This window comes from Schistocerca piceifrons, chromosome 4, assembly GCF_021461385.2.
Source record: "Schistocerca piceifrons isolate TAMUIC-IGC-003096 chromosome 4, iqSchPice1.1, whole genome shotgun sequence".
Taxonomy (NCBI): domain Eukaryota; kingdom Metazoa; phylum Arthropoda; class Insecta; order Orthoptera; family Acrididae; genus Schistocerca; species Schistocerca piceifrons.
The window spans coordinates 443,925,227-443,952,625 of NC_060141.1; the positions used below are offsets into that span (position 1 = coordinate 443,925,227).

The window sequence follows — 27,399 nt, forward strand, 5'->3', positions numbered from 1 at the left end:
GTGCGGTAGCGTTCTCGCTTCCCACGGCCGGGTCCCCTGGTTCGATTCCCGGCGGGGTCAGGGATTTTCTCTGCCTCGTGATGACTGGGTGTTGTGTGATGTCCTTAGGTTAGTTAGGTTTAAGTAGTTCTAAGTTCTAGGGGACTGATGACCATAGATGTTAAGCCCGATAGTGCTCAGAGCCATTTGAACCATTTTGAACTCCATAAAATTATTTTTTAAATACAAAAGGCCTTACGTGAATAAGTTCTTTAGCTTAGGCTGAAGGCCTTAAGAACAAAACAACTCAAATTCAAAATCGGCAAATGACCCAACATTTAAAATTCAGCAACATTAAAATTTTTAAAACCTCAAAGGCCTTACGTGAAACAGCTTTTTGAACTTATCCGAAGGCCTTAAGAGCAAAACAGCTCAGAATCGTCTGAAGGCCCAATACCAACAGCATTAAAACCTTTAAAATGCCGAAGGTCTTACGTAAAACAGTTCTTTAAATTAGGCTGAAGCCTAAAGAATCTTACGCCTTAAGGGCAAAAGAACCTTAATATTAAAAAAATTGGCTAGAAGCCATACAAGTACAACCAACAAGAAGAAATAAAAAAAGACAGTACACCACAGGGCGCTCAGAAGTTCCTAGGGTCGGCCTGGAATACAAACACAAACGCTCGCTTAGGTGAGACAGGCAGTCGGCCCAACAAATCTCAATCCGACGGCAACCCAACCGACAGACAGTCAAGGACCAAGCGACGGGATAAGTTATCTTTCGTGTCCGGGATCGGTGAGCCACGGGCCTCGTAGCAATCGGAACAGCGCCTCACATTCCGACCGCGCGTGGAAGCCGCCCGGCCCCGGCCAGACACGCGCCACGGAGACTTCCTCGCTGCTCCACGCCAACCGACCAACTGCCCAGGCCCGGAAACGGTGAAAGGAGCAAATATACGACGGACGATGAGACGACCAACCGAACGACCAACCAACCAAGGGTCGTCACGCTCCAATCTTCCTCGGTCGGTGACCACTGGCTGTCGGCGCCTCAGCGGCGCTCCGTCCCCGACTTCACTGCTGCTGCGTTCCGACTGCACTGCTGGTCCATCGTGAACTGACTGCCAGACACACGACGACCCGGAAATACTATCGGTCGCTCCAGAGATGGTACGACAGTGCACTTATCGATACGCGCTGCTGCTGCCGTTAACGGGCAAGTAAGGCAGGAAGTTAGTGACGCCAGTAAATGGGATAAGAAAACGAGGCGGCAGTACCGTAATAGAAGATGACAAACAATAAATGACATGAACATGAGCCGTGCACGGCTCGGGCATCTTAGAACTGTAGCAGTCTTTTCAACCTCTCCCCATTTTTCATGCAGCCATTCCGCCTAATTTTTCCCTCCCTTCCTATTTGTTACGTTCCTAACATAATTGTGTTTCTGTGTTCTTGAATTTTCTTGAACATTTGTGTACTACTTCTTCTCTCTCTCATCTGAAGTACTTCATTTTTTACTCGTGGAATCTTCACAGGTGTCTTTCTTGTACCTTTTCATCTCTTTTCGGAGATGTCCATTTCTCTTCAACCGAACTGCCTATTGAGATATTCGTTATCACATATCCAAAGCCTCAAAAAATATCAAGAATGTCTCTTCATTCTTTGGTACTTTCGTATCCCATTTCTTTGCGCACTGAATCTTCCTGACTAGTCTCTTAAACTTCAGCTTTTGTTCACCATTACCAAATTGTGATCTGAGTCCATCCCTGCCCTTGGGATCGTCTTGCAGTCCAGTCTCGGAATCTCTGCCTGGCCATTATGTAATCTAACCGAAATGTTTCCGTATCTCCTGACCTTTTCCAAGTATAAGTCCTCCTCTTGTGATTCTTGAACAGAGTATTCGCTATTACTAACTGATGTTTACTACAGGACTCAGTCTATTTCCTCTCCCGTTCCTACTACGAAGCCCATATTCTCCGGCGACTCTTTCTTTTACTCCCTCCCCTACAAAAGCATTCCAGTTTCTTTTGACTATTAGATTTTTATCTCTCTTTACACACTGAGTTATCCTTCCTATATCATCATATAATTTCTCTGTCTCTTCATCTTATGATTACGGAGTTGGTATACATAACTAAATTATTGTTCTCAGTCACTGAACTGTCCACAGTAACTCTCTGTCCTCTGTATTCATAATGAATCTTATCCCCGGAATAACAATTTTTGGTGCTGTTGATATTACCCTGCACTCGTCTGACCAAAAATCTGTGTCTCCTTCCCATTTCACTTCACTGACCTCCACTATATCTAGAATCATTAGCATTGCCCTTTGCAGACTTTCTAGATTCTCTACCACATTTAAACTTCTGCCATTTTACACACCGACTCGTAGAAATGCTACCCGTCCGTTGGTAATTCAGTCTTTCTCCCATGGCCACCTATCCCACCTCTCCGTTGCCCGTCGCCTGCGGAGATCCGAATAGGGGACTTGTCTGGAATCTTTTTCCAACGGAAAAAACATCATGAGACTTTTTTACAGTCACAGGTCACAAGTCCTGTAGGTACACTTTTTTTGAGTGATCAGTCTTGTGATGACTCTTCATCTCAGAGAACCACTTGCAACCTAAGTCCCTTATTATTTGCTTGATGTGCTCCGGTCTCTGTCTTCCCGTACAGTTTTTACCCTCTATGAAATGATATGAAGTCCCATGCTTCTTTACAGAGCGTAGGGGAACGATGCGGGAGATCCACACCGCTTTACTCGGCAAGGTCCTAGTGGAGGTGGTATGCCATCATGGGGATGAATGATGATGATGAAGACAACACAACAACATCCAGTCATCTCGAGGCAGGAGAAAAATCCCTGACCCCACCGGGAACTGAACCCAGGGCCCCATGCTCGGGATGCAAGAGCGCTACCACGAAACCATGAGCAGCGGACTTTACCCACTCTAGCTCCCTCCAATAAAATGGAAGTTATTCTCTGACGTCTTAACATGTGCCCTATTCATCCTGTCCCTTCTCTTGTCAGTGTTGACAATATACACCTTTCCTCGCCTATTCTACAGTGAACCTCAGTGGTACACTTAATTTTCAACAATCTTCTGTAGCACCGTATCTCAAATGCTTCTAATCTTTTGTGTTACGGCTTTCCCACACTCCATCCACATTATGTATCTCTAATGCAGAGGTTTCTATTGCTGTATGCATTCTCATGCATTGATCTTTATTCATTATTCCACCTTTCGGAACAGTTTCCCACACCAATGGCAAGAAGTGTCTTTAACCTCCTTCCACTCCCTGTTTGGCAAGGCCATTGACAGAACGAGAGTGATTTCTTATGCTGAAAGTCATAGGCCGCCGTGGGTAATGATTTTTATTCAATATTTAAGAAGTGGAGAGTTTCCAACCAGGGACTGAGGTCGTTTGTTGCTAGTCAAAGACGCTATGTCTACATCACAGGTAACTAGCTGGTCTGATATAAAAGAAGTTTCCCTGCTTGTTTTGGGTCTTCAGGATCAAATATGCTCAAACCATAAACGAAAAGAATTATCTTTATTGTAAAATATATTTGTGATATTTATTCATAAGTTAATATTAATCAGTTGATAATACACATTTGAATAACTAATTTCACTTTTTGAGTACTTTATATAATTTTTTCATTTACAGGTGCACTACAAAGATCATTCTAATAACTCAGTATTATGTTTGTCCATATTAGTTATGGAAGTCAATAGGACATATTTCCATATGTGTTAGGTGGTTTTAGGTAGTAACATTGCCAACCTTACTTATTCTATTGATGCATAATGAATTTATGGAACGCTGTACTGAATAATGAATTTGATATGCTATTGCCATTCGACAACATGGAGATACTATGCAGATATGGAAAACCTAATAGCAGTTGAAAGAGGTCCTGCAAGAACACATCACTAACGTACAAATGGAATTTTATTTTTTCCTCGCAGCAGCGTTGATATTTAGGGTGCTCTACGTTTGCGTTTATATAGCTTTTTCATCGTTACGTTAGGTGTCAAGCCCCCAGGACAGACAATTAATAGAGAAAGACAGCCATTGCAGCGAACAGTCTGGGCATCGAACCGCACACTGTGCAATAGCCGACGCTCATTATTTCTTCATGATCCAGTGGAGCCATAAACAACACGTCCGCTGCGGGAGGCACGGCCCTGTTGTAAATTGTTCGTTAATATAGAAATATGGCAGCTGCGTGTGTGGCCGCTCAGATAAATTGGCAACACTGCCGGCAGAGCGAGCGCGCGTGCGCAGTGCCACGCAGAAATCGCGTAGTCGGCCAACATGGCCGCGGTGGATCTGTGGCATACTTAAAATGCATTCCACATTCATTACTGTAATCTGGACCGCTACACCTGTTCATTATCAGTCATTATCAAAATACACAGCTGACCGGAAAATATAAGCATTACGCGCAGCTGTTGCTCCCTGTTGTCCCACGCTGTTGTAACTGAATCCCAATCAACATAAAACGAAGAGTGTCAGAAATATAGGGGGTCGGATTCGAGCTGCTGTTAGTCAATACTGTGGTTTATGCGCAGCCAGCGTTCTGCTGTTGCCGTCGAGACATAGCTAATAGCAGTTTTTATTGCTATATATAAATTGTTGTTGATCACACTATTTTTCGGAAATTATTCTGCTTCGATCTGTTCCGAACCCAAGTTGATAGTTTTATTTTACGATTATTCTTTGTCTTTGTTTTCTTTTAATCGCGTTATTCTACGGCCCAGACGAATTAATCATGTAGCGGTGCCTATTTCTATTCCATACACTTTTTTCCTTTAAATTATGAATGATACCACGCCTATTATTCCGCCTATCACTCTATTCACCACCACGGCATATCTGCTGCCACTTTAATATGTAGTCCGCAGCATACACTGCACCAACAGATTTAAGACACTACAAATCTTCACCTTGTTTATTTCTTTCATTTTTAGCAAAGCTGCTACTATTATTGTAAGAAAATTAACTTTTCTCCTCCCTTTCTTTCCTCAGTGTGCTCACATATTTATTCTATGTGGCCACGCTATGCAAAATCTGTTGTGAACGATACCGTTTTGTACTAAGGCCTCTTGGCTTAGCAGGCTTAACAAACTTTTTTAAATACATTCTCTTTCAACAATAGCAATGATAGTGGCCGCAACTGGAGAAATCTACTGAAGTAAGCGACTTTGAAAAAGGAACATAGAGCCGACTATTATGGCCCGGTGCTTGCCAAAGACCTTCTCAGAAATGAAAGCTGGTCGGCTGTTCCCGTGCTACTGTGGTGATTCTTGCTTATATTTTTTCAACAATAAGTCTACATTCAATTGTAACATTTCTTAATAAGAACAGTTTTTGTATCGTGACCTAAACCTGGACCGGTTTCTTATCTTTAACTCTGTGTTGGATTGCTGAACAATGCTAGTGTTGTAGTTACAGAAACGCTATCTCACAAAGTAAGTAATCAAAACTGCAACTGTACACCTTTATTTTAACTAACTTCAACAAAATAATTAGAAAAGCAAATCTGTGAACTACATAAGCGGTCGTGTAGATTTGTGATGTGCAGTGCAGCTCTACAATTTGTGACGTCACGATACGTGGCTTGAAAAAGCAGTACACAAGCTGATAGGATTAAAAAAAAATGCTAGAATTTTGAAATAATAAATAACAAAAATCTTTTTCAGAATAAAATTCAGTCGTCATTTACAAATAAATTTTTCATATGCTTTACCTGTTTCGAGAAATTAATTTATCATTTTCACGCACCTACAGAATTAGGGACAGTACAGATCTTCGGAACTCAGCCATACATTTATGTGACGTCTAAGAAGCATATTACAGAATAGTACTTAGTACTGGTTTAGCAGATGTCAATATCTTCATCATCAAGCATAATGCTATGATTTGTCCAGAAATGTACATATTATATGATTATGTCTAAAGATTTATAATATCCATAATTCTGTAGGTTTCTCAAGATGACACTTTGATTTTTTGAAGTCGGTAAAGCGAAATTAAATAATATTTGCAGCTGACGAGAGAATATCATTCTGAAAAAAATGTATACCACAGTTTATGAAAATTAAAACCAGAAAGAAAATAATTACCAACGTATTGGTCTAAATTTTCCTGACATTCGACGTATTTAAACTAAATAAATAAATTTCCAAACACCGTAACACGTACGCACATGTAACGCTGAAGAAGAAACCTTGTTCAGTACAATGCAAGGATGTGCAGATATTTTAAGAAATCGTGGTTCACCTTTTAAGCAACTGGATTCCGCTCTGTGCATTGCTATAATACACACAATCAGGAAAATTACATTCTTTCACGAAGAAACGGCGGCCAGATTTGAATATCCTAAAGGCTGAAAGTGGTTTCTCCTTCAAAACTACCTTATTCCGAAAACTAATAGTCCCTCCTCAACAATTACAATGATCCTCACAAAAATATCCTTTGTAACAAAAATTTTTCTGCTATGAAATTAATTACTGAGATTGGTAAAGGAGTGGTAAAACTAACTCCTGAGTGGAATTCAGGTGAACTGTTAACTTTAATTATTCTCATCTGTACAATTAACTAACTGGCTCAAACCAATAAAGAAAAATCCTGTTAAACACTGCGTTTTCCAAATGCATTTTAATAAAACGCAAGCAAGCAGTGTAGCAATAACAAAACGCAAGCAAGCAGTGTAGCAATAACCTTACTTTATAATCTTGTCCAGTTGATCTTTACGGATCATAATTCACAATTTGTCCTTCTATGTATCTTTATCTGTGTACTCCGCTAGGTATTTCCATCCGCTCAATAGCGTAGCCATCTCTCAGCTCACTCACTAACTTCCATATGAAATAGGACACACAGATTTAAAAATGAAGCTCTCACTATTTTCGTTGAATACCAAAAATAAACTAAAAAATTACCCTATGTAATTCTGTTGGATTTTGGTGTAATACTACAACATTAGATATCTGTATGGTTCCATGCTTTTCTGAGTTTAGCGTGCCTGAATATGTGAGGCATTGTCACACAGTGAATGACAGCTTCACAGAACTGCTGTCATTTCAAAGAGAAAGCCATCTATTAATTGCACCAACTCACCACAGTACCTCAAAAGCAGTTTAATGTAAATAACCTATTTCTCTAGCAGAAATATGTTCGTATATACAGTCGTCACTTCACACTGATACAGCGTTGACTCGCCAAAATGACCCCTAGAGGAACAATAGAAGTTAAATAATTAGCTTTAGATACATCATTTCATTTCCCCGTGAGATGCATGTGAGCGACACTTATATAAATAAATACCAAAAATAGCAGCTGAAACTGAACTTCATGTTTTGCGTTTTACATCGATGCTGTCCACAATGATATAGCTGTTATCATCAGATGAATAACTCTTGACGTTGTTCATTAGATTGAACGTATTCTTGATGTCACGTGTTAATGGAGTCTTAAGAGCCAGAAACCGATTTTTTCACTAAAGCCTACTACAGACAGAGTCTATTTGCGCCATTTTATATGTAATGTATCATATCAAGAAAAGCAAATTCGTTATGAGTGAGGGCAAAAAAAGAAAACGGAATGTATTTCCGTTTTGCTACTCTCACTGTCATTTGGCTACTACTACTTTCAGATGTCACCTTTTGCGACCTTTCGTATGTACTAAAACCCTTTATTATTAAATTACATGTAGCAGTGAATTTTCGTAGTTTTCGTTCTTGTCCTTTCCAAAAACAAAAGAAAGCTTTCCCTTCACATTGCTTGGAGTTCAGTTATTGACATCCATCTGTTCGTCAGAGCCAATCAAAAAATCTTTGGACCTAACCTAACCTAACCTAACCTAACCTGCTCAGCTTACAGCCTACAGTATCATCAGGACACGTTCTGCAGTCATTACACTATAGCTTCAATATGATATGTTGGTATAATGCTCTCATGAACCTCACGCCAATGACTCGACAAGTTACACGAACTCTTCTGCAAAATTCCAGTAATTCTGGACACACCACACAGGCAAAACGAGGGCACAAAAGGCTTCATCCGTAACAATTCCTTATTTATGTACTGGAAATATCTAAATGCATTCCGAACATGATGTAGTTTTACTGAAGATATCCCATGCTATGGAAAGAACTAGAATTCCAGTTTGACAACATTCGGTCAAGATGTTCATGTTGTTACACTACACATTTCTGACAACGTAAGAGCTCACACAAAGGCGTAGAAGGTCCTAAGGCCGTGCCATTTACATTGGTTTACCTCCATAATTTACGCGATCGGAACTCGGAACGCAGGCCAGCATTCTGCCATTTCGCGGAGAGATGCTGCCGCCTGCAGGCTAGACGACATGCTGTTATGTTTCACTGTGCTCACTGCTCACCGTTCTCTCTCACGTTCAACCAAATCATGTCATGCCATTCTAAATATCAGAAGATATTCGTTATCTAATTTAATGAATTATTTACAGAAGAATGAAAAATGTGGTAAAGGCCAATCTCAGGAAATCTGCTTGGATTCCAGAGAAATGTGGGAACACGCGAGACGATATTGACCCTACGACATTTCTTAGGTTAGGGAAAGGAAAACTTAGAGAAAGCTTTTGACAGTGTTGATTGAAATACTCTCTTTGACATTCTGAAGATTGCAGGGGAAGATGCTGTGAGCTAAACGCTATTTACAACTTGTACAGAAACCAGACGGCTTATATAAGAGTCTTGGAGGGCATGAAAGAGAAGCAGTGGCTGAGAAAGTAGTAGAGAGAGGGTTGTAGCCAACCTCCGATATTATTCAAACAGTATATTGACTAAGCAGTACAGGAAACCACAGAAAAATTTGGAGATCAAATTAAAATTCAAACAGAAGGAATAGGATCTCTGAGCTTTATCGATGACGTTGTAATTCTGTCGGAGACAGGAAAGCACTTGAAAGAGCAGTTGATCGGAATACACTGTGTCTTGAAAGAAGGATACACGATAAACACCAAAAAAAGTAGACCAACAATAATGATATGTAATCGAATTAAATCAGGTAACGCTTTCGGAATTAGATTAGGAAATGAGACACTTAAAGTAGTACATGAGTTATGTTATTTGGGCAGAGAAAGACCGATGATGGCCTAGGAAGAAGGTGTCTAAAATATAGACTGTCAACAGCAAGAAAAGCGTTTCTGAACAAGAGAAATTTTTAACATCGAATACAGATTTAAGTGACAGGCACTCTTTTCTGATAGTGTTTGTGTGGAGTGTAGCTGTGTATGGAAGGGAAACATGGACAACAAATAGTTCGGATAAAGAGAGAATGTAATCTTTCGAAATGTGGTGCAGATGGGTCGATATCATAACCAATGAGGAAGTACTGAATAAAACTGGGAAGAAAGGAAATTTGTGACCCAACCAGTCTAGAAGAAGGGATCGATTGGTAGGACACATTCTGAGATATCAAGGGAACACCAGCTTAATATTCAATAGAAGTGTGGGGTGTAAGAGTCGCAGAGAGAGACCAAGCGATGAATAGAGTAAGCAGATTATAAATTTATAGGTTGCAATAGTTATCGAGAGATGATGAGGCTTGCACAGGCTACAGTTCCATGGAGAGTTGCATGAAACCAGTCTTCCGACTGAAGACTACAATAACAACAACAACGACAACGGTGATCATGTAAATCATTTATGCGCCAAATATTTCAGTTATCGAGTCTAACTGAAGTTTTCTCGGTATTACGAATGTCGCATAGTGCACGCAGCTGAGGCTAAATACTAAAAGTGTTCTTATACTAAGTTCCAGTCTCGTCACTTTCTTTCTAATCTTTCACTAAACCCTTGTATTGCTGCACCGAATCATGTTTCTTTGAAACGGATGCAGTGATGTGCCTCTTGTTATGTGACCTTGTACTTGAGTACTGCAATTATTACCTTTCTTTTGAGTACACTTCGTTATACTGCCAAGGTGTATATAGGTATAACCTCTACTTCTTTGCATGTTTTTTTCTGAGACTTATTATTATTAGCCACCACATAGTTTTGAAAGTTTTAGGACGACGTATAGTAACTCCATCGGAATAATTGTTTCTTTTCGTAGCTGTACCATTGACCAGAGCTATTTTCATTCTTCACTAGTTCAGTACTACAGCGTCAACTAGAGACGAAATAATATTTTGCCTGAGTTAATGTTCAGCTTAGACACCCGTTTACGTATTAATAAATTGTGTTGCATTGCTGGCTTTCCGCTAAGCAAATATTTAAATTTTTGAAAACTTGTAATTCTTTTATACATTATATCTTCCTATATTGATCGTACACCAATACATTATCTCCGAGTGCTTCTTTTTTTTGTGACTATATAAAACATTTAATTTCTTTCATCAGTTCTTGAAGCATCTAATAACACATGGTAAATGTAACTTATAATACTTTTCAGAAGTGTAGGTTATTTTTTACACTCCACCAATAAAACATTTATTTCTATTCTTTATTGCAATAGAACTTCATAATTCAATTTTTGGCCGTATGGCCGAGGACTGTACCATAGGGTCGAAGAGCAAGGGTGACAAAATCCTCTGGGACTTCAAATTGTGGCTCAAACTTGCGCACGTTTTTTATTCCCAGTCCAGCTCGTTCAAGCTTACCGCACCCACGTTTCCGTCAGACTGGCAGAACCTATAGCCTTCCGTCGAGCGTCTAAGAAGTTTGTCACAGATATCATAGTCAGTGAACTTAAGATATATTACGCTGGAGACGACAGATAAGTGGACACCAGGCAGCTCTTTCGGGTCAACATGTATCACGTCGCGTAAAAATCTCTGTAGTTCGTGGGCCTTGGGTCTAGAGTACGTAGCTTCGAACTCCAGCTTCATCGTGGCTTTCCGATACGAAAGAGCCATCAGATATCAAGAACTTAACTATAACACTAAACATGAGCGCTGTAGGGTGGTAAACAACGACACACCCGGAAACGCGATATGGAGCTGCGGCCGAGATGTACCGCACCGCTACACAGGCTAAGGCCGACTGACCAACTGTGCTATCCAGACACAGCTCACGGTATGTCCTCATAACTTCGCTTTACCCAGCACCTCGTCTTGTATCCTCCAAACTTTACAGAAGCTCTCTTGTCTTTGCAATATCCTTTCTTCCAGGAGTGCTAGTTCTGCAAGTTTCGCAGGAGAGCATCTGTGAAGTACTGGTAGAAATGAAACTGTGAGGACGGTTTTGACTCGTAAGTGGGTAGCTCAGTCGGTAGAACACCTGCCCCCGAAATGCAAAGGTCCTGAGTTCGAGTCTCCGTTCGGTACACAGTTTTAATCTGCCATGAAGTTTCATATCACTCAAACTCCGTTGCAGAGTGAAAAATTGATTATGTCAAATATGCATGTTTAATTTAAATGCTGTACAAAAGAAATAAATTTACGTTATTACAGTGTTGATTAATATTACAAAATAGCCTAAAACATTAAATTTAAGATTTTCTGTGAGGATATTCCGCAGTGGAGTGCAATTTGCCTGAATGAATGTTATACGATACAGTCTTATAAAGTTCACCACATTCAGTACATGACATTTAATGTGCTCTGGCAGGGTGCTGAAAAATTTCTTGAAGACTTTGAAGAAGTGGCTTTCTATTATAGTTTTGTGTTCATGTTTTTCACTTTTTTTTAACGGAAGAGTAATGTTGTTAACGTTAAGAGGCAGTCATGAAGATCTATAATCACTAGACATAGTTCGTACAACACTTCGCTTCTGTCGCTTCTGTATTCTGAGAATACAGTCTCTGTAAGTTGTGGCTCTCCAAATGCTGATTCCATAACTGATTAGTGTAGAGATATATACAAATTAATTTATTCCGTTCGAAATCACCTACAGCAGTAATCGAACTTAGTGCAAAAGTAGCTGCATTTGAGATACTCCAGTAATCGTAGACAATGGGTTTTCCTGTTAAGGTTGTGACATCTTCAGTCCCAAAAATTTCTGCTTCTGGTTTGAGTCTCCTAATTTTGTACCTTGTGAAGTTCAGTGAGAAATAGTGAACTGTAAAACCTGAGTCTTGTCAAAATTGAGTGATAATCCATTTACCTTGAAATATTGTTTTTTAGTGCATTTCATTAACAGCCTTTTCAGTAGTAGACAATTTTTTTTATTTTTATAATTGCGTGATCTGTGAAAGGAATATTAATTGTACCTTTTGAAAATACAAATGGAAAATTTTTTGCGTATATGAGAAACAACAGCTTGGTGATACACCATACCTGATTACTATAAATTCTGAGTTCTCGTTGCTACGTGATTTAAATGGAAAATAACACAATCGGTTTCTTTCTTCCAGGATACGACAAAAAACACAAAATTGCCGTTTTCTCTACTCCATACTTTACAATTTTAGCTCGAGGATGTCATCAACCAATCAAACACTTTGATCAAGTATCAAAATGTTCCCAATTTTAGTAATTTCTGATTGATTGTTTTAAGTGTGTCATGTCAGCACTACGGACTACTATGTTTTCCTGTAGTAATTTTTTATATACTCTACTGTGCATGATCTTATCAAATAATTTAGAAAACCCAGGTAGTAAAATGATGTATTGGTAACTCTATACTTACCCTTTTTCTGTTTGTACAGCAGGTGACGTTTCACTTCCGTTCAGCTGATTTCCCTTATCCACTGATATCTATGACAGAACTACAGTGTCACTGACAAACCTCAAAGCTCTTTCTTCTTCTTGTTCAGTTTTATTTCCAAAACGTCTGTCTTTCAGTAAATAGCGGCACACAATTTCTTTCTCAAAACATATTTCTTCTTAAGAGTTGGAATTTAGTGACGGTATCAATCAACATTTGCTTTAAACGTAATTCTTTTCTGCAAGTTCTATATCCTTACCCCAGCGTTGTGGAAGAGTATGTAGCACTTGCTGTTGATTACTCTTGTCCTGCGCTTGTAGCCATGATTTCACTGCATGAACTACGCGCACATCAAAGTGTGTCTCACGTAGAGAATCCTTAAATAGGCACCACTTCTGGGCAATGTGTTCCCAGAGTCTGGACCATATGTGTGGGCGTGCATTGTCGTGTCGGGGCAACATTTATTTTGGATTCTTGTCATATTGTCACGAAAGATACTGCTGTTTCGTTGGTTCGGAGACTTCACGCATTCCTCTGAATTAATGATTGGTTTTTTTGGCAACACTTTCACGAAAATGACACCTAAAGACTGTCGTCAGAACTTCATAGGAGGAGCAACTGCCTTGGATTTCTTCTTCTTTTTGATGATTGCGTGTGACCCCAATTTAGTGATGGCGTTTTGTTTCCGTCTCAAGGTTACACGTCCAGGTTTCGTCATCTCCAACGGTATCTGACGATAAGACCTCTCAATTGGCCTAAAACTGCTTTACCGTTCAGATTTAAGGGGTCGTCTTTCAATTTTGTAGTATGTTGTGACCAGAGAGAGATTAGAAATTAGATTAGATTAGTTTTTCGTTCCATAGATCCGTGCTGAGGAGATCCTCGTGGATGTGAAACATGTCAATTTTTTTATTTTTTACTTTTTTATACTGAAATAACAGTACTAATAGTATGGTTATATACAATAAATCATTTGTTTCTGTTAAAAAAATTCGTCAATAGAGTAGAAGGAGTTGGCCACTAGTAAGTCTTTCAGGCTCCTTTTAAACTGATATTTATTTGCAACAAATTTTTTTGTATTTGCTGGCAAATTATTGAAGATGAGTGTTCCTGAGTAGTGGACCCCTTTTTGAACTAAAGTAAGTGCTTTTAAGTCCTTGTACAGATCACTTTTGTTCCTGGTATTGTATGTATGAACTGAGCTGTTTGTTGGAAAAAGAGATATATTATTTAGGACAATTTCATTAAGGAGCAAATATACTGAGAGGCAGTAGTAAGTATACCCAGTTCTTTGAAGAGGTTTCTACAGGAAGACCGTGAATTTACTCCACAAATAATACATATTACACGCTTTTGGACTCTGAAAACTTTTGTTTGACTTGAAGAGTTACCCCAAAATATTATACCATATGACATTATGGAATGAAAGTAGGCAAAGAATGCAAGCTTTTTCATTTTTATGTCACCTATGTCAGCTAACACTCGAATTGCAAATACAGATTCGTTAAGGTGTTTCTGCAGTTCTGTGGTGTGCTCCTCCCAACTGAATTTATTATCAAGTTGTAATCCCAGGAATTTAAGACTGTCAGCCTCTTCTATCTGCTCTTCATCATTTTTTATGCATATGCTGGGTGGAAACCTCTTACAGGTTCTGAATTGCATATAGTAAGTCATTTCGAAGTTTAATGTCAGTGAGTTGGCTTTAAAACATTTATTAATATCCATGAAAATATCATTAGCAGATCTTTCTAGAACTTCACTCGACGTACTATTTGTTGCAATACTTGTGTCATCTGCAAACAAAACGAACTCTGCTTCTGGTGCGATGACTGATCAGAGATCATTAATGTACACAGGAAAAAGCAATGGCCCTATTATGGATCCTTGTGGGACACTACTTAATTCACCAGTCCCTTGCACTGACACCCTTTGTTTCCTGTTAGCCAGGTATCACTTGAACCATTTTGCAGCACTGCCCATGACGCCATAGAATTCTAATTTATTTAAAAGGATGTTGTGGTTCACATAATCAAATGCCTTTGACAAATCACAGAAAATACCTGCTGCTTGTAATTTGTTACCTAATGAATTAAGTATATCTTCACTGTAGGTGTAAATAGCCTTCTCAATATCAGAACAATTCAGAAATCCAAACTGTGTTCTTGATAATATGTTATTTGTGGTCAGATGGTTGAGAAGCTGTCTGTACCTTACTTTTTCTAAAATGTTTGAGAATGCTGGTAAAAGAGAAATCGGTCTGTAGTTTGATGGTATCTCTTTATCCCCTTTCTGGAATAGAGGCTTAACATCTGCATATTTTAGTCAGTCAGGAAATGTCCCAGTTATAATTGGCTGGTTACACAGGTAACTTAGAATTGTACTAAACTCACAAGAACATGGCTTAATTAACTTCGTTGATATTTAATTGTAACCACTAGAATGCTTTATTTTTAAAGATTTTATTTACTTCTGTTGGTGAAGTGAGTGACATATTCATGTACCTGAAGCTATTTGTAAAGGCTAGTTTAAGATAATCAAGGGCATTATATACTGATCCTGACAATCCCATTCTACCAGTAACAGATATAAAGTGCTTGTTAAATAGATTTGCACACTATGTCCATCGGTAACTAACGTGTCATCTACCCTTAATGCTATTTGCTCCTGTTCCTTTCTGGTTCTACCAGTCTCCTCTTTCACTATATCACATATTGTTTTTGTTTTGTTCCCTGACATTGCTATCTTCTTCTCGTTGTGCATTTGTTTAGATGTCTGAATTACTTAAATCATCAGCATTGGAGCTATTCTTGGTCGACAGATAGATTTTCCTTTTTCTCTTACAGGAAATCTTTATTCCTTGTGTAATCCATGGTTTTATTATAGACTTCTGTTTAATTTGAGTAACTTTTAGAGGAAAACAGTTTTAAAACATGGTACTGACATTGTTCATGAATGTGTTATATTTTTTATTCATGTTATGAGTACTATAAACATCTTTCCAGTTAATATCTTTGAGCAGTTTTCTAAAACACTCGATTTTTGGTTGATTGACTACTCTCCTGTACTCAGATTCAGCAGTCTTGAAAATCTGCTTAGAATTTACATCTAAAACAAGGAGCTGCATGTCATGATCTGATAGTCCATTTATTACAGGTTTTATGATATGATTATGTTCCTTTAATTTGTCTATAAAAATGTTATCAATGGCTGTCCTTGAGGATTTAGTGATCCTAGTTGGAAAATTTACAGTGTGAGTTAGATTGAAAAACAACATTGCTAACTACTGTAAATGTTTACTGGGAGATTGCATTAGAAAATCTGTATTAAAGTCACCAGCTATCAAAATTTATTTGTTTCTTCCTGTTAAATAACCCAAAAGAGCTTCTAGATGATTTATGAATAAATTATAATTTCCTGCAGGTGTTCAGTAAATAGTTACTATCATATAGGATCTGTCATGGAACTCTACCCCCCCCATGAACCATGGACCTTGCCGTTGGTGGGGAGGCTTGCGTGCCTCAGTGATACAGATAGCCATACCGTAGGTGCAACCACAACGGAGGGGTATCTGTTGAGAGGCCAGACAAACGTGTGGTTCCTGAAGAGGGGCTGCAGCATTTTCAGTAGTTGCAAGGGCAACAGTCTGGATGATTGGCTGATCTGGCCTTTTAACAATAACCAAAACGGCCTTGCTGTGCTGGTACTGAGAATGGCTGAAAGCAAGGGGAAACTACAGCCGTAATTTTTCCCGAGGGCATGCAGCTTTACTGTATGATTACATGATGATGGCGTCCTCTTGGGTAAAATATTCCGGAGGTAAAATAGTCCCCCATTCGGATCTCCGGGCGGGGACTACTCAAGAGGATGTCGTTATCAGGAGAAAGAAAACTGGCGTTCTACGGATCGGAGCGTGGAATGTCAGATCCCTTAATCGGGCAGGTAGGTTAGAAAATTTAAAAAGGGAAATGGATAGGTTGAATTTAGACATAGTGGGAATTAGTGAAGTTCGGTGGCAGGAGGAACAAGACTTCTGGTCAGTGACTACAGGGTTATAAACACAAAATCAAATAGGGGTAATGCAGGAGTAGGTTTAATAATGAATTGGAAAATAGGAATGCGGGTAAGCTACTACAAACAGCATAGTGAACGCATTATTGTGGCCAAGATAGATACGAAGCCCACATCTACTACAGTAGTACAAGTTTATATGCCAACTAGCTCTGCAGATGACGAAGAAATTGAAGAAATGTATGATGAAATAAAAGAAATTATTCAGATAGTGAAGGGAGACGAAAATTTAATAGTCATGGGTGACTGGAATTCGAGTGTAGGAAAAGGGAGAGAAGGAAACATAGTAGGTGAATATGGATTGGGGGACAGAAATGAAAGAGGAAGCCGCCTGGTCGAATTTTGCACAGAGCACAACATAATCATAACTAACACTTGGTTTAAGAATCATGAAAGAAGGTTGTATACATGGAACAACCCTGGAGATACTAAAAGGTATCAGATAGATTATATAATGGTAAGACAGAGATTTAGAAACCAGGTTTTAAATTGTAAAACATTTCCAGGGGCAGATGTGGACTCTGACCACAATCTATTGGTTATGACCTGTAGATTAAAACTGAAGAAACTGCAAAAAGGTGGGAATTTAAGGAGATGGGACCTGGATAAACTAAAAGAACCAGAGGTTGTACAGAGATTCAGGGAGAGCATAAGGGAGCAATTGACAGGATTGGGGGAAATACATACAGTAGAAGAAGAATGGGTAGCTTTGAGGGATGAAGTAGTGAAGGCAGCAGAGGATCAAGTAGGTAAAAAGACGAGGGCTAGTAGAAATCCTTGGGTAACAGAAGAAATATTGAATTTAATTGATGAAAGGAGAAAATATAAAAATGCAGTAAGTGAAACAGGCAAAAAGGAATACAAACGTTTCAAAAATGAGATTGACAGGAAGTGCAAAATGGCTAAGCAGGGATGGCTAGAGGACAAATGTAAGGATGTAGAGGCCTATCTCACTAGGGGTAAGATAGATACCGCCTACAGGAAAATTAAAGAGACCTTTGGAGTTAAGAGAACGACTTGTATGAATATCAAGAGCTCAGATGGAAACCCAGTTCTAAGCAAAGAAGGGAAAGCAGAAAGGTGGAAGGAGTATGTAGAGGGTCTATACAAGGGCGATGTACCTGAGGACAATATTATGGAAATGGAAGAGGATGTAGATGAAGATGAAATGGGAGATATGATACTGCGTGAAGAGTTTGACAGAGCACTGAAAGACCTGAGTCGAAACAAGGCCCCCGGAGTAGACAATATTCCATTGGAACTACTGACGGCCGTGGGAGAGCCAGTCCTGACAAAACTCTACCATCTGGTGAGCAAGATGTATGAAACAGGCGAAATACCCTCAGACTTCAAGAAGAATATAATAATTCCAATCCCAAAGAAAGCAGGTGTTGACAGATGTGAAAATTACCGAACTATCAGTTTAATAAGTCACAGCTGCAAAATACTAACGCGAATTATTTACAGACGAATGGAAAAACTGGTAGAAGCCGACCTCGGGGAAGATCAGTTTGGATTCCGTAGAAACACTGGAACACGTGAGGCAATACTGACCTTACGACTTATCTTAGAAGAAAGATTAAGGAAAGGCAAACCTACGTTTCTAGCATTTGTAGACTTAGAGAAAGCTTTTGACAATGTTGACTTGAATACTCTCTTTCAAATTCTAAAGGTGGCAGGGGTAAAATACAGGGAGCGAAAGGCTATTTACAATTTGTACAGAAACCAGATGGCAGTTATAAGAGTCGAGGGACATGAAAGGGAAGCAGTGGTTGGGAAGGGAGTAAGACAGGGTTGTAGCCTCTCCCCGATGTTGTTCAATCTGTATATTGAGCAAGCAGTAAAGGAAACAATAGAAAAATTCGGAGTAGGTATTAAAATTCATGGAGAAGAAATAAAAACTTTGAGGTTCGCCGATGACATTGTAGTTCTGTCAGAGACAGCAAAGGACTTGGAAGAGCAGTTGAATGGAATGGACAGTGTCTTGAAAGGAGGATATAAGATGAACATCAACAAAAGCAAAACAAGGATATTGGAATGTAGTCTAATTAAGTCGGGTGATGCGGAGGGAATTAGATTAGGAAATGAGGCACTTAAAGTAGTAAAGGAGTTTTGCTATTTGGGGAGCAAAATAACTGATGATGGTCGAAGTAGAGAGGATATAATATGTAGGCTGGCAATGTCGAGGAAAGCGTTTCTGAAGAAGAGAAATTTGTTAACATCCAGTATTGATTTAAGTGTCAGGAAGTCATTTCTGAAAGTATTCGTATGGAGTGTAGCCATGTATGGAAGTGAAACATGGACGATAAATAGTTTGGACAAGAAGAGAATAGAAGCTTTCGAAATGTGGTGCTACAGAAGAATGCTGAAGATTAGATGGGTAGATCACATAACTAATGAGGAAGTGTTGAATAGGATTGGGGAGAAGAGAAGTTTGTGGCACAACTTGACCAGAAGAAGGGATCGGTTGGTAGGACATGTTCTGAGGCATCAAGGGATCACCAATTTAGTATTGGAGGGCAGCGTGGAGGGTAAAAATCGTAGAGGGAGACCAAGAGATGAATACACTAAGCAGATTCAGAAGGATGTAGGTTGCAGTAGGTACTGAGAGATGAAAAAGCTTGCACAGGATAGAGTAGCATGGAGAGCTGCATCAAACCAGTCTCAAGACTGAAGACCACAACAACAACAACAATGGAACTCTACTTCTGTTGCACATGCTTCTAGATGCTGCTCTAAACCGAATTTATTAATGTCAATGTTCTTGAATGTATGGCAGTTCTTAATAAATGTGGCAGCTCCTCCTCCATCCATATCTACTCTGCAGAAGTAGGAAGCTAGCTTAAATCCTGGAATGTCTAACATATCTATACCAGTGGTCACTTGATGTTCAGAGAGGCAGATTATGTCAATTTGGTTAGATGAATTCATTTCATCAATACAGATGAGTAGTTCATCAACTTTATTTCTGAGTCCCATAATGTTCTGGTGTAATAAAGATAACTGATACTACATACTGATGGGATTATAACTGCTTTGGCGAAGATGAACTGGCAGTTTCTGATTACTTTCTGCTAAACATTGTTTAAATGGAGGCTGTATGCTAAAATCTGACTCCTGTTCATCTGCTTTCTCAAACTGAGTGTGTCTGCCAGTCTCCCTTAAAACTCGTTTTTTCCCCCTTTCCTATCCTAAAAAAGGCATCCCTCTGACACCTGTGACAACTGGTTTGTGATCCCGAGCTCAAAGTCAGTGTTGTGTCATGTAATTAATAATATTGTGTTTCAATGAATGGTACATTGTGATACGTTTTTGAATAGGTTTTTATGAGAGGAAATGAATTACCGACTGAAAAATACAGGGGCCATTTCAAAAAATCATACCACTATTCATATCTTTGTGAAAAACAAAGCTACAACAAAGGCAATCATGCTGATTGATGTCCCCCTGACGGCTAAAGAACATCTTGAAACATTTTGTAATTTGCATCTAGACAAGCAGTTATTTAGGGTGCTCAAGGTAAATGGGACGCCCTGTATATATTGAGAGGCCAATGTCAAAATATCATGACCCATGAACAGGCGTTGACAAGAGGCTCGTGAACTTACACCACTTATTGCCCGAACCGCCCGTTTCTGAGTCAAAAATATCCTTTCAGAATAGGAAGAGTTGTTGTTGTTGTTGTTGTTGTTGTTGTTGTTGTTGTTGTCTTCAGTCCTGAGACTGGTTTGATGCAGCTCTCCATGCTACCCTATCCTGTACAAGCTTCTTCATCTTCCTGTACCTACTGCAACCTACATCCTTCTGAATCTGCTTAGTGTACTCATCTCTTGGTCTCCCTCTACGATTTTTACCCTCCACGCTGCCCTCCAATGCTAAATTTGTGATCCCCTGATGATGGGAAGAGTTACCCAAAAATAAAACACCATACAACGTAAGCTAATGAAAATAAGCAAAGTAGACTGATTTTCGTGTCGAACGAACACGCGCATCAGATACCGTTCGAATAGTAAAAATGGCAGATTAGGTCTCTGAACAAGGTCCTGAACGTAGGCATTCCGTGCCAGTTTACTATCTATCTGAACACCTAGAGATGTGAACTGTTCAGTTTCACTAATCATATGTCCATTCTCTGAAGTTAAAACGCCAGGTTTTGTTGACTTGTGTGTTAGAAACTGTTAAAACTGAGTCTTACTTTGATTTAGTGTTGATTTTCTACAAGCCATGAACTTAGGTCATGAACTGCACTATTTGAAACCGAGCCAATGTTGCACACAACATCCTTTCTACCAAGCTAGTGTCATCAGCAAACATAAATATTTTAGGGTTACCTGTAATACTAGAGGGCATATCATATATGTAAATAAGGAACGGGAGTGACGCCAACACTGATCCGTGGAGCATCGCCCACTTGACCGTACGCCACTTAGACCCCACACCACAGCCATTCCCAAAAATGTGAATAATTACCCTTTGCTTTCAGTTGCTAAAGTAAGAGGTCAACCAATTGTGAGCTACTCCCCATATTCCGTAATGGTTCAACTTCTGGAGCAATATTTTGTGGTCAACACAATCAAATAACTTAGCTAAATCGAAAATTATGCCTAGCGTTCGAAACCTTTTGTTAATCTCATCCAGTACCTCACAGAGAAAAGAGAATAAAGCGTTTTCAGTTGTTAAACGACATATAAAGCCGAACTCTACATTTTATAGCAAATTGTGTACTATAAAGTGATCAATTATCCTTACATACATAGCCTTTTCAATAACTTTAGCAATAACTGATGGCATAGAAATTGGTTTAAAATTATCTACATTATCCCTTTCTCCCTTCTTATAAAGCGGCTTTACTACTGAGTAATTTAATCGTTCAGGAAACTGACCATTCCTAAAGGAAAAATACAGGGCTAGCATGTGCAGCACAGTACTTTAATTTTCTTCCAACCACTCCAACATAACCATCAGAATCCTTAATCTTCAGTGGTTTAATTATTGACTCAATGTCCGTATGGTCTGTATCACCAATGAGTATTTCGGACATCAATCTCGGAAAGGCATTTGCCAAGAAAGTCATATGATTACCTGTGAAACTAAATTTTTATTTAATTCACCAGCAATGCTCAGAAAATGATTTTTTAACACTGTCCATATATCTGATTCATCAGTAATAGGAATATTTTTATTGCGACTTTATACCGTCGACCTTGTGCTGCTGACCAGACACATCCTTCACCACTGGCCATATCCTCTGAATTAGCTATTCTATTAGCATATCACGTACTATTTACCTTCCTAATAACATTTTAAGCACTTTACAACACTTTTTGTAATGGTGCTACTGTAGCTTGATTGTGACTACTTCTAGCGTTTTGTTTTAATTACTGCTTAGTTCTACTTGATGTCCTCATCCCACTAGTCAGCTACCTGGGCTGCCTTTTACTGATAGTACCCCGTTTATAAGGTTCTAATGGAAAGCAACTCTCAGAGAGCGTGAGAAATGTGTTAAGGAAAGCATTATATTTATCATCTATGTTATTGGCACTATAAACAGCCTGCCAGTCTTGTTCTTTGACAAGGTTTAAAAAACTCTCTATTGCTGTTGGATTAACTCTCCTACGTAGTTTGTAATTGGTTTCACAATGCTGATGACCTAGTACTTACTCCTCAACACTTCCTGCAACTGTTGGCCCACACCTCTACATGCGAACTACCTAGCAGCAGAATCTTCTTCCTTCTGTTAGACTTTGCAACTGACCTAGGCCTCCTAACTGCTGAGGACTGCTGCATGTTCCTTACATCTATAGCCACATGAGGCTCCTCTCCACTCTACTCTGACAGTAGGTCAAATCTATTGCTTATACGCAAAGTATAGCTGCCTGAATACCTCCTCTTCCCAGCTGCCATCTTGCCAACTGCCAGTTACATTCCCCACCACCCTTCACCCTCATCAACCTATCTAGCCCGCATCTCGTGGTCGTGCGGTAGCGTTCTCGCTTCCCACGCCCGGGTTCCCGGGTTCGATTCCCGGCGGGGTCAGAGATTTTCTCTGCCTCGTGATGGCTGGGCGTTGTGTGCTGTCCTTAGGTTAGTTAGGTTTAACTAGTTCTAAGTTCTAGGGGACTTATGACCACAGCAGTTGAGTCCCATAGTGCTCAGAGCCATTTTAGCCAACCTATCTAGTTCCTCTTTTGCGCGTTGTAACTGCACCTGAACTGCCAAGATCTTACACTCCTGCTCCTCTGCCAACTTATTTCTGCTAAAGATTCTGCATTTCCAGGAGAGGATCTCGCTAGAATACCCACTGGCTTGCCCACTGCAGTCCCCCCCCCCCCCCCCCACCAATGAAAATACTTTGAACAAATCCCACACCTATTACATTTAATAATTGTATAGAAGTGCAAAAATAAGTTCGTCAGTACTTAGCTTTATAACCGCTACAGCCGCACTGCACGGGGCAAAATGTAAACACACTACTGAGGGGTGAGATCGAGACGAACGACGTAAGTACACTAACGAATAACAGACCACTCGAGTCAATAACACCGGAAGAAAGACTGAGATTAATGAAAATCCACTAATAAGTTACTTTTACAGCAAATATTAACACAAATAAACTTTAAAATAAGTAACTTAGAACTAAAACTTTATAAAATATTGACGAGCAATTTCAACAACAGTCCAGCAACGTGACGTCTGACCCGAGAACGGCTTTTACCACACTTGACATGGTTTGTGAATAATTGGAGTCAGTTCTATGCAAGCACGATGGTGCCCGTAGCTTACTGCCACAAAATCGCGCAAGTATCGTTCGTGCCATATGGCTCTGACGGAAAGCAGGAGGTGCGCCGGACCGCTTAACCTCCCACTGACACTTGTTCATTTTGGTTTGCAGTGAAGCCGCAACGAGTCCGTCTGACGTCCCAAGAGATGCTGCTGTCCGCCGGCAAGCCGTACACCATGCAGTGCGAGACCTGGGGGTCGGTGCCGCCAGCCAGGGTCACGTGGATGCTGGACGGCGAGCAGCTGCGCAGCCCCCAGATGCAGGTACCGGCACCGCCGGGGCGTTGCATGCAGTCCCACAATGGCGAGATAAGAAACAAGTTCAAGCACTGTGCGCGGCTGTAGAAGGCGCCATGAGGAACAAAAACAGATACGTATCTCTGATTATGCCTTCCAGAGGGTTTCCGATGGTTAGGGCACCCCAATGACAACAAGCGTGAGCTTGTACACTTTAAGATTGGAAAAGTTTCTTTTAGCAATAGACAAAGCATACATGAAACGCAGTGGGTAACAATCAAACCCTATAGGTAGGGTGACGAATTTCGAATTTCAAATATTTGGTTAGGTCATTAGACAGACATTTTCCATTCCTTGTATCGAAACCCATTCCACTCACACAGGCACAAAGACCGTAACTCCACACGGAAGACAGGCTTTAAGGACAAACCAAAAAATTATTTTCGCATTAACTACATGATCTCTGTGAATTATCAACGAACTCATACTACAAATATGGTCTTATTACACACAGCCTAAAAGCACCTTACCGCTCTGGTTGTCACATGGAGCCTACCGCTGCATCATACTGCCAAAATAGGACCTCACGCCACACTCGCCACAACTAATGTGTCTTCAAAATAAGCTACCGTTCGTTTGTCACCAGGTGGCTTTGATTGGCCCAGGAAATTCTTGTTTTTCCTAAACACGTTACAGACTCATCCAAAAAATATGTTGGTAGCAGTCGGTAACTAGGTACAAAAACTTAAAAATGGTTCAAATGGCTCTGAACACTAGGGACTTAACATCTGCGGTCATCAGTCCTATACAACTTAGAACTACTTAAATCTAATTAACCTAAGGACATCACACACATCCATGCCAGAGGCAGGATTCGAACCTGCGACCGCAGCGGGCGCGCGGTTCCAGACTGAAGCACCTAGAACCGCTCGGTCACAACGGCCGGCACAGAAACTTACCTTCACAGAAAACCTGCGGTAAATAATTCGTGAAATAACTGAATAGTGAAGTTGCAGATGTAGTTGGTAACTTACAGGGTCGTTAGATTTCGCGTCCACGCCTGACAGAAGCTAACATTATTTGCCAAAGAAACAACCCAGTTGAAGTCGTTGGCTCCTATAACGATCACACAAAATGACGTCATCGTATGATATTTGCAGACATTGATTCCTGTCCTCAGCTCGTTACTCAAGGCAGACTCTTCACAATCCACGATATATATATAAAAAAAAACGTTTAGCATCACTCCACTTCCCAGAAATTCTGAAGACAGACGTTGACTGTGGGTACTGTATCACAGACACAGTTCCTTTGATTGTTCAGAGATATCACTAAACCCGCCCAGAGATGTAAACAACCATGCATTAGCTGACGGAGGGGGTCCGACAGACGATCAGTTCTAGTCATACCACCAGGAAGGAGGTGCACGGCTAGTGTTGTCTGTAGTTCAACCATGCCCAGATGGTCAATACCGCCGTTCGATCGCCTCCGCATTGATACTTTGTGCCAAGAGGAGCTCTGTCCATGCGTCTCGGAGTGAACCAAAGCGATGTTGTTCTGACATGGAAGAGATACAGAGAGACAGGAACTATCGATGACATGCCTCGCTCAGGCCGCCCAAGGGCTACTGCAGCTGTGGATGAGCGCTACCTACGGATTATCGCTCGAAGGAACCCTAACAGCAACGCCACAATGTTGACTAATGCTTTTAATGCAGCCACAGGAGGTCGTGTTAAGAGTCAAACTGTGCGCAATAGGCTGCATGATGCGCAACTTCATTCCCGACGTCCATGGCAAGGTCCATCTTTGCAACCACGAAACCATGCAGCGCAGTACAGATGGGTCCTACACCATGCCAAATGGACAGCTCAGGATTGGCATCACGTTCTCTTCACCGATGAGTGTCGCATACGCCTTCAACCAGACAATCGTCGGAGACGTATTTGGAGGCTTCTCGGTCAGGCTGAACTCCTTAGACACACTGTCCAGCGAGTGCAGCGATATGGAGATTCCATGCTCTTTTGGAGTGGCGCTATGTGGGGCCGTCCTACGCCGCTGGTGGTCATGGAAGGCGCCATAACGGCTGTACGATACGTGAATGCCATCCTCCGACCGATAGTGCGACCATATCGGTGGCATATTGGCGAGGCATTCGTCTTCATGGACGACGGTTCGCGCCCCCATCGTGCACATCTTGTGAACGACATTGCTCTACTAGTGTGGCCAGCATGTTCTCCAGTCATGAACCCCATTGATTGTCCGCATCTCGTGGTCTCGCGGTAGCGTTCTCGCTTCCCGAGCACGGGGTCCCGGGTTCGATTCCCGGCGGGGTCAGGGATTTTCTGTGCCTCGTGATGACTGGGTGTTGTGTGTTGTCCTTAGGTTAGTTAGGTTTAAGTAGTTCTAAGTTCTAGGGGACTGATGACAATAGCTGTTCAGTCCCATAGTGCTCAGAGCCATTTGAACCCCATTGATTGAAATGGGCTGTTTATGGACCACGTGACCCATCAACCACAGTGAGGGATCTACGCCAAATCGCCGTTGAGGAGTTGGACAATCTGGACCAACAGTGCCTTGATGATCTTGTGGACAGTATGCCACTTCGAATACAGACATGCATCAATGCAAGAGGACGTGCTACTGGGTATTAGAGGACAGGTGTGTACGGCAATCCGACCACCACAGCTGAAGGTCTTGCTGTGTGGTGGTACAACATGCAGTTCGTGGTTTTCAAGAGCAATAAAAAGAGAGGAAATGATTTTTATGTTGATCTCTATTCCAATTTTCTGTACAGGTTCCGAGGTGATGCAAAAGTTATAACAATTTAACGAAAGTCGATACATATACGATAAAGGATCAAAAAATTATTCCTGTGGGAGTGAAATACTGCAGGCATCTTTATTTCTGCGGTACACACAGCTCTGAAATATGTGGATCAGTATCGGTTTCTACCATCTTGCTACTTACTACATATACTTTTGGAGTAAGAGAGCTATAGTACCCTCAAGAGAAGGCTGAGGATGTGAAGAGAATCACTTAGAATAGTAAGGGTGACACCATAATTCTCGGTGTTGCTGGGCTGATTAGTGACAGTTCTAATGACATTTAAGAGGGTTGTATTAAAGGAAAGACTTATACGTGGAAAAGAGTATCTGGAATGTTCGAATTACTTTAACGATGTATAACACTCATGTGACTTCCTATCTTTACAAATATGCTGCTGGACTAGGACATCCTGAGCACTCCAGCCGATGAGACAGTAGATAGTGGAAGGGAGTGATACGATTTTCTGAATATGGAGTGAATGGTGAAATTTTGGCTAAACATAGTTGACATATGGACTGGTATCAAGGAGAAAGTAGTGTGTAGCTAAAACACTCCTAAGACCTCTATTTTTCTGGAGGATATGAGGAAGTGAAGAGATGTATTTCAACTAAAAGTGCTTAATGTGGCGTAATATGAGTCCTTATGGGTGAGATGTGGTTATGAATGGTTAACTCGTCGGTGAACATATTGACAATATTTAAACCTTAGAGGAGCAATTGACGACCAGAAGTATGTCTTGAAAAGGTAGTCTGAAGAATGCTCTGAGCAGCTTCCCTTGAATTTGGTACAGTTGTCTTCCTACCGACGATGCTGTACGCACATTTCATTTTTTATCTTCCTATTGATTTTCATACTTGTGTTGACT

The 27,399-nt window shown here is 40.5% G+C and overlaps 1 protein-coding gene across 1 annotated transcript in view; it reads left to right on the forward strand.

Moving 5' to 3' along the window:
• Nucleotides 1-27,399, forward strand: part of LOC124795904 (hemicentin-1-like) — a 1,325,431-nt gene that overhangs the window by 877,028 nt on the left and 421,004 nt on the right. Inside the window, exon 6 of the mRNA XM_047259983.1 lies at nucleotides 23,584-23,735. Coding sequence (XP_047115939.1) covers nucleotides 23,584-23,735 — 152 coding nt within the window. The remainder of the gene's footprint in view (nucleotides 1-23,583; nucleotides 23,736-27,399) is intronic.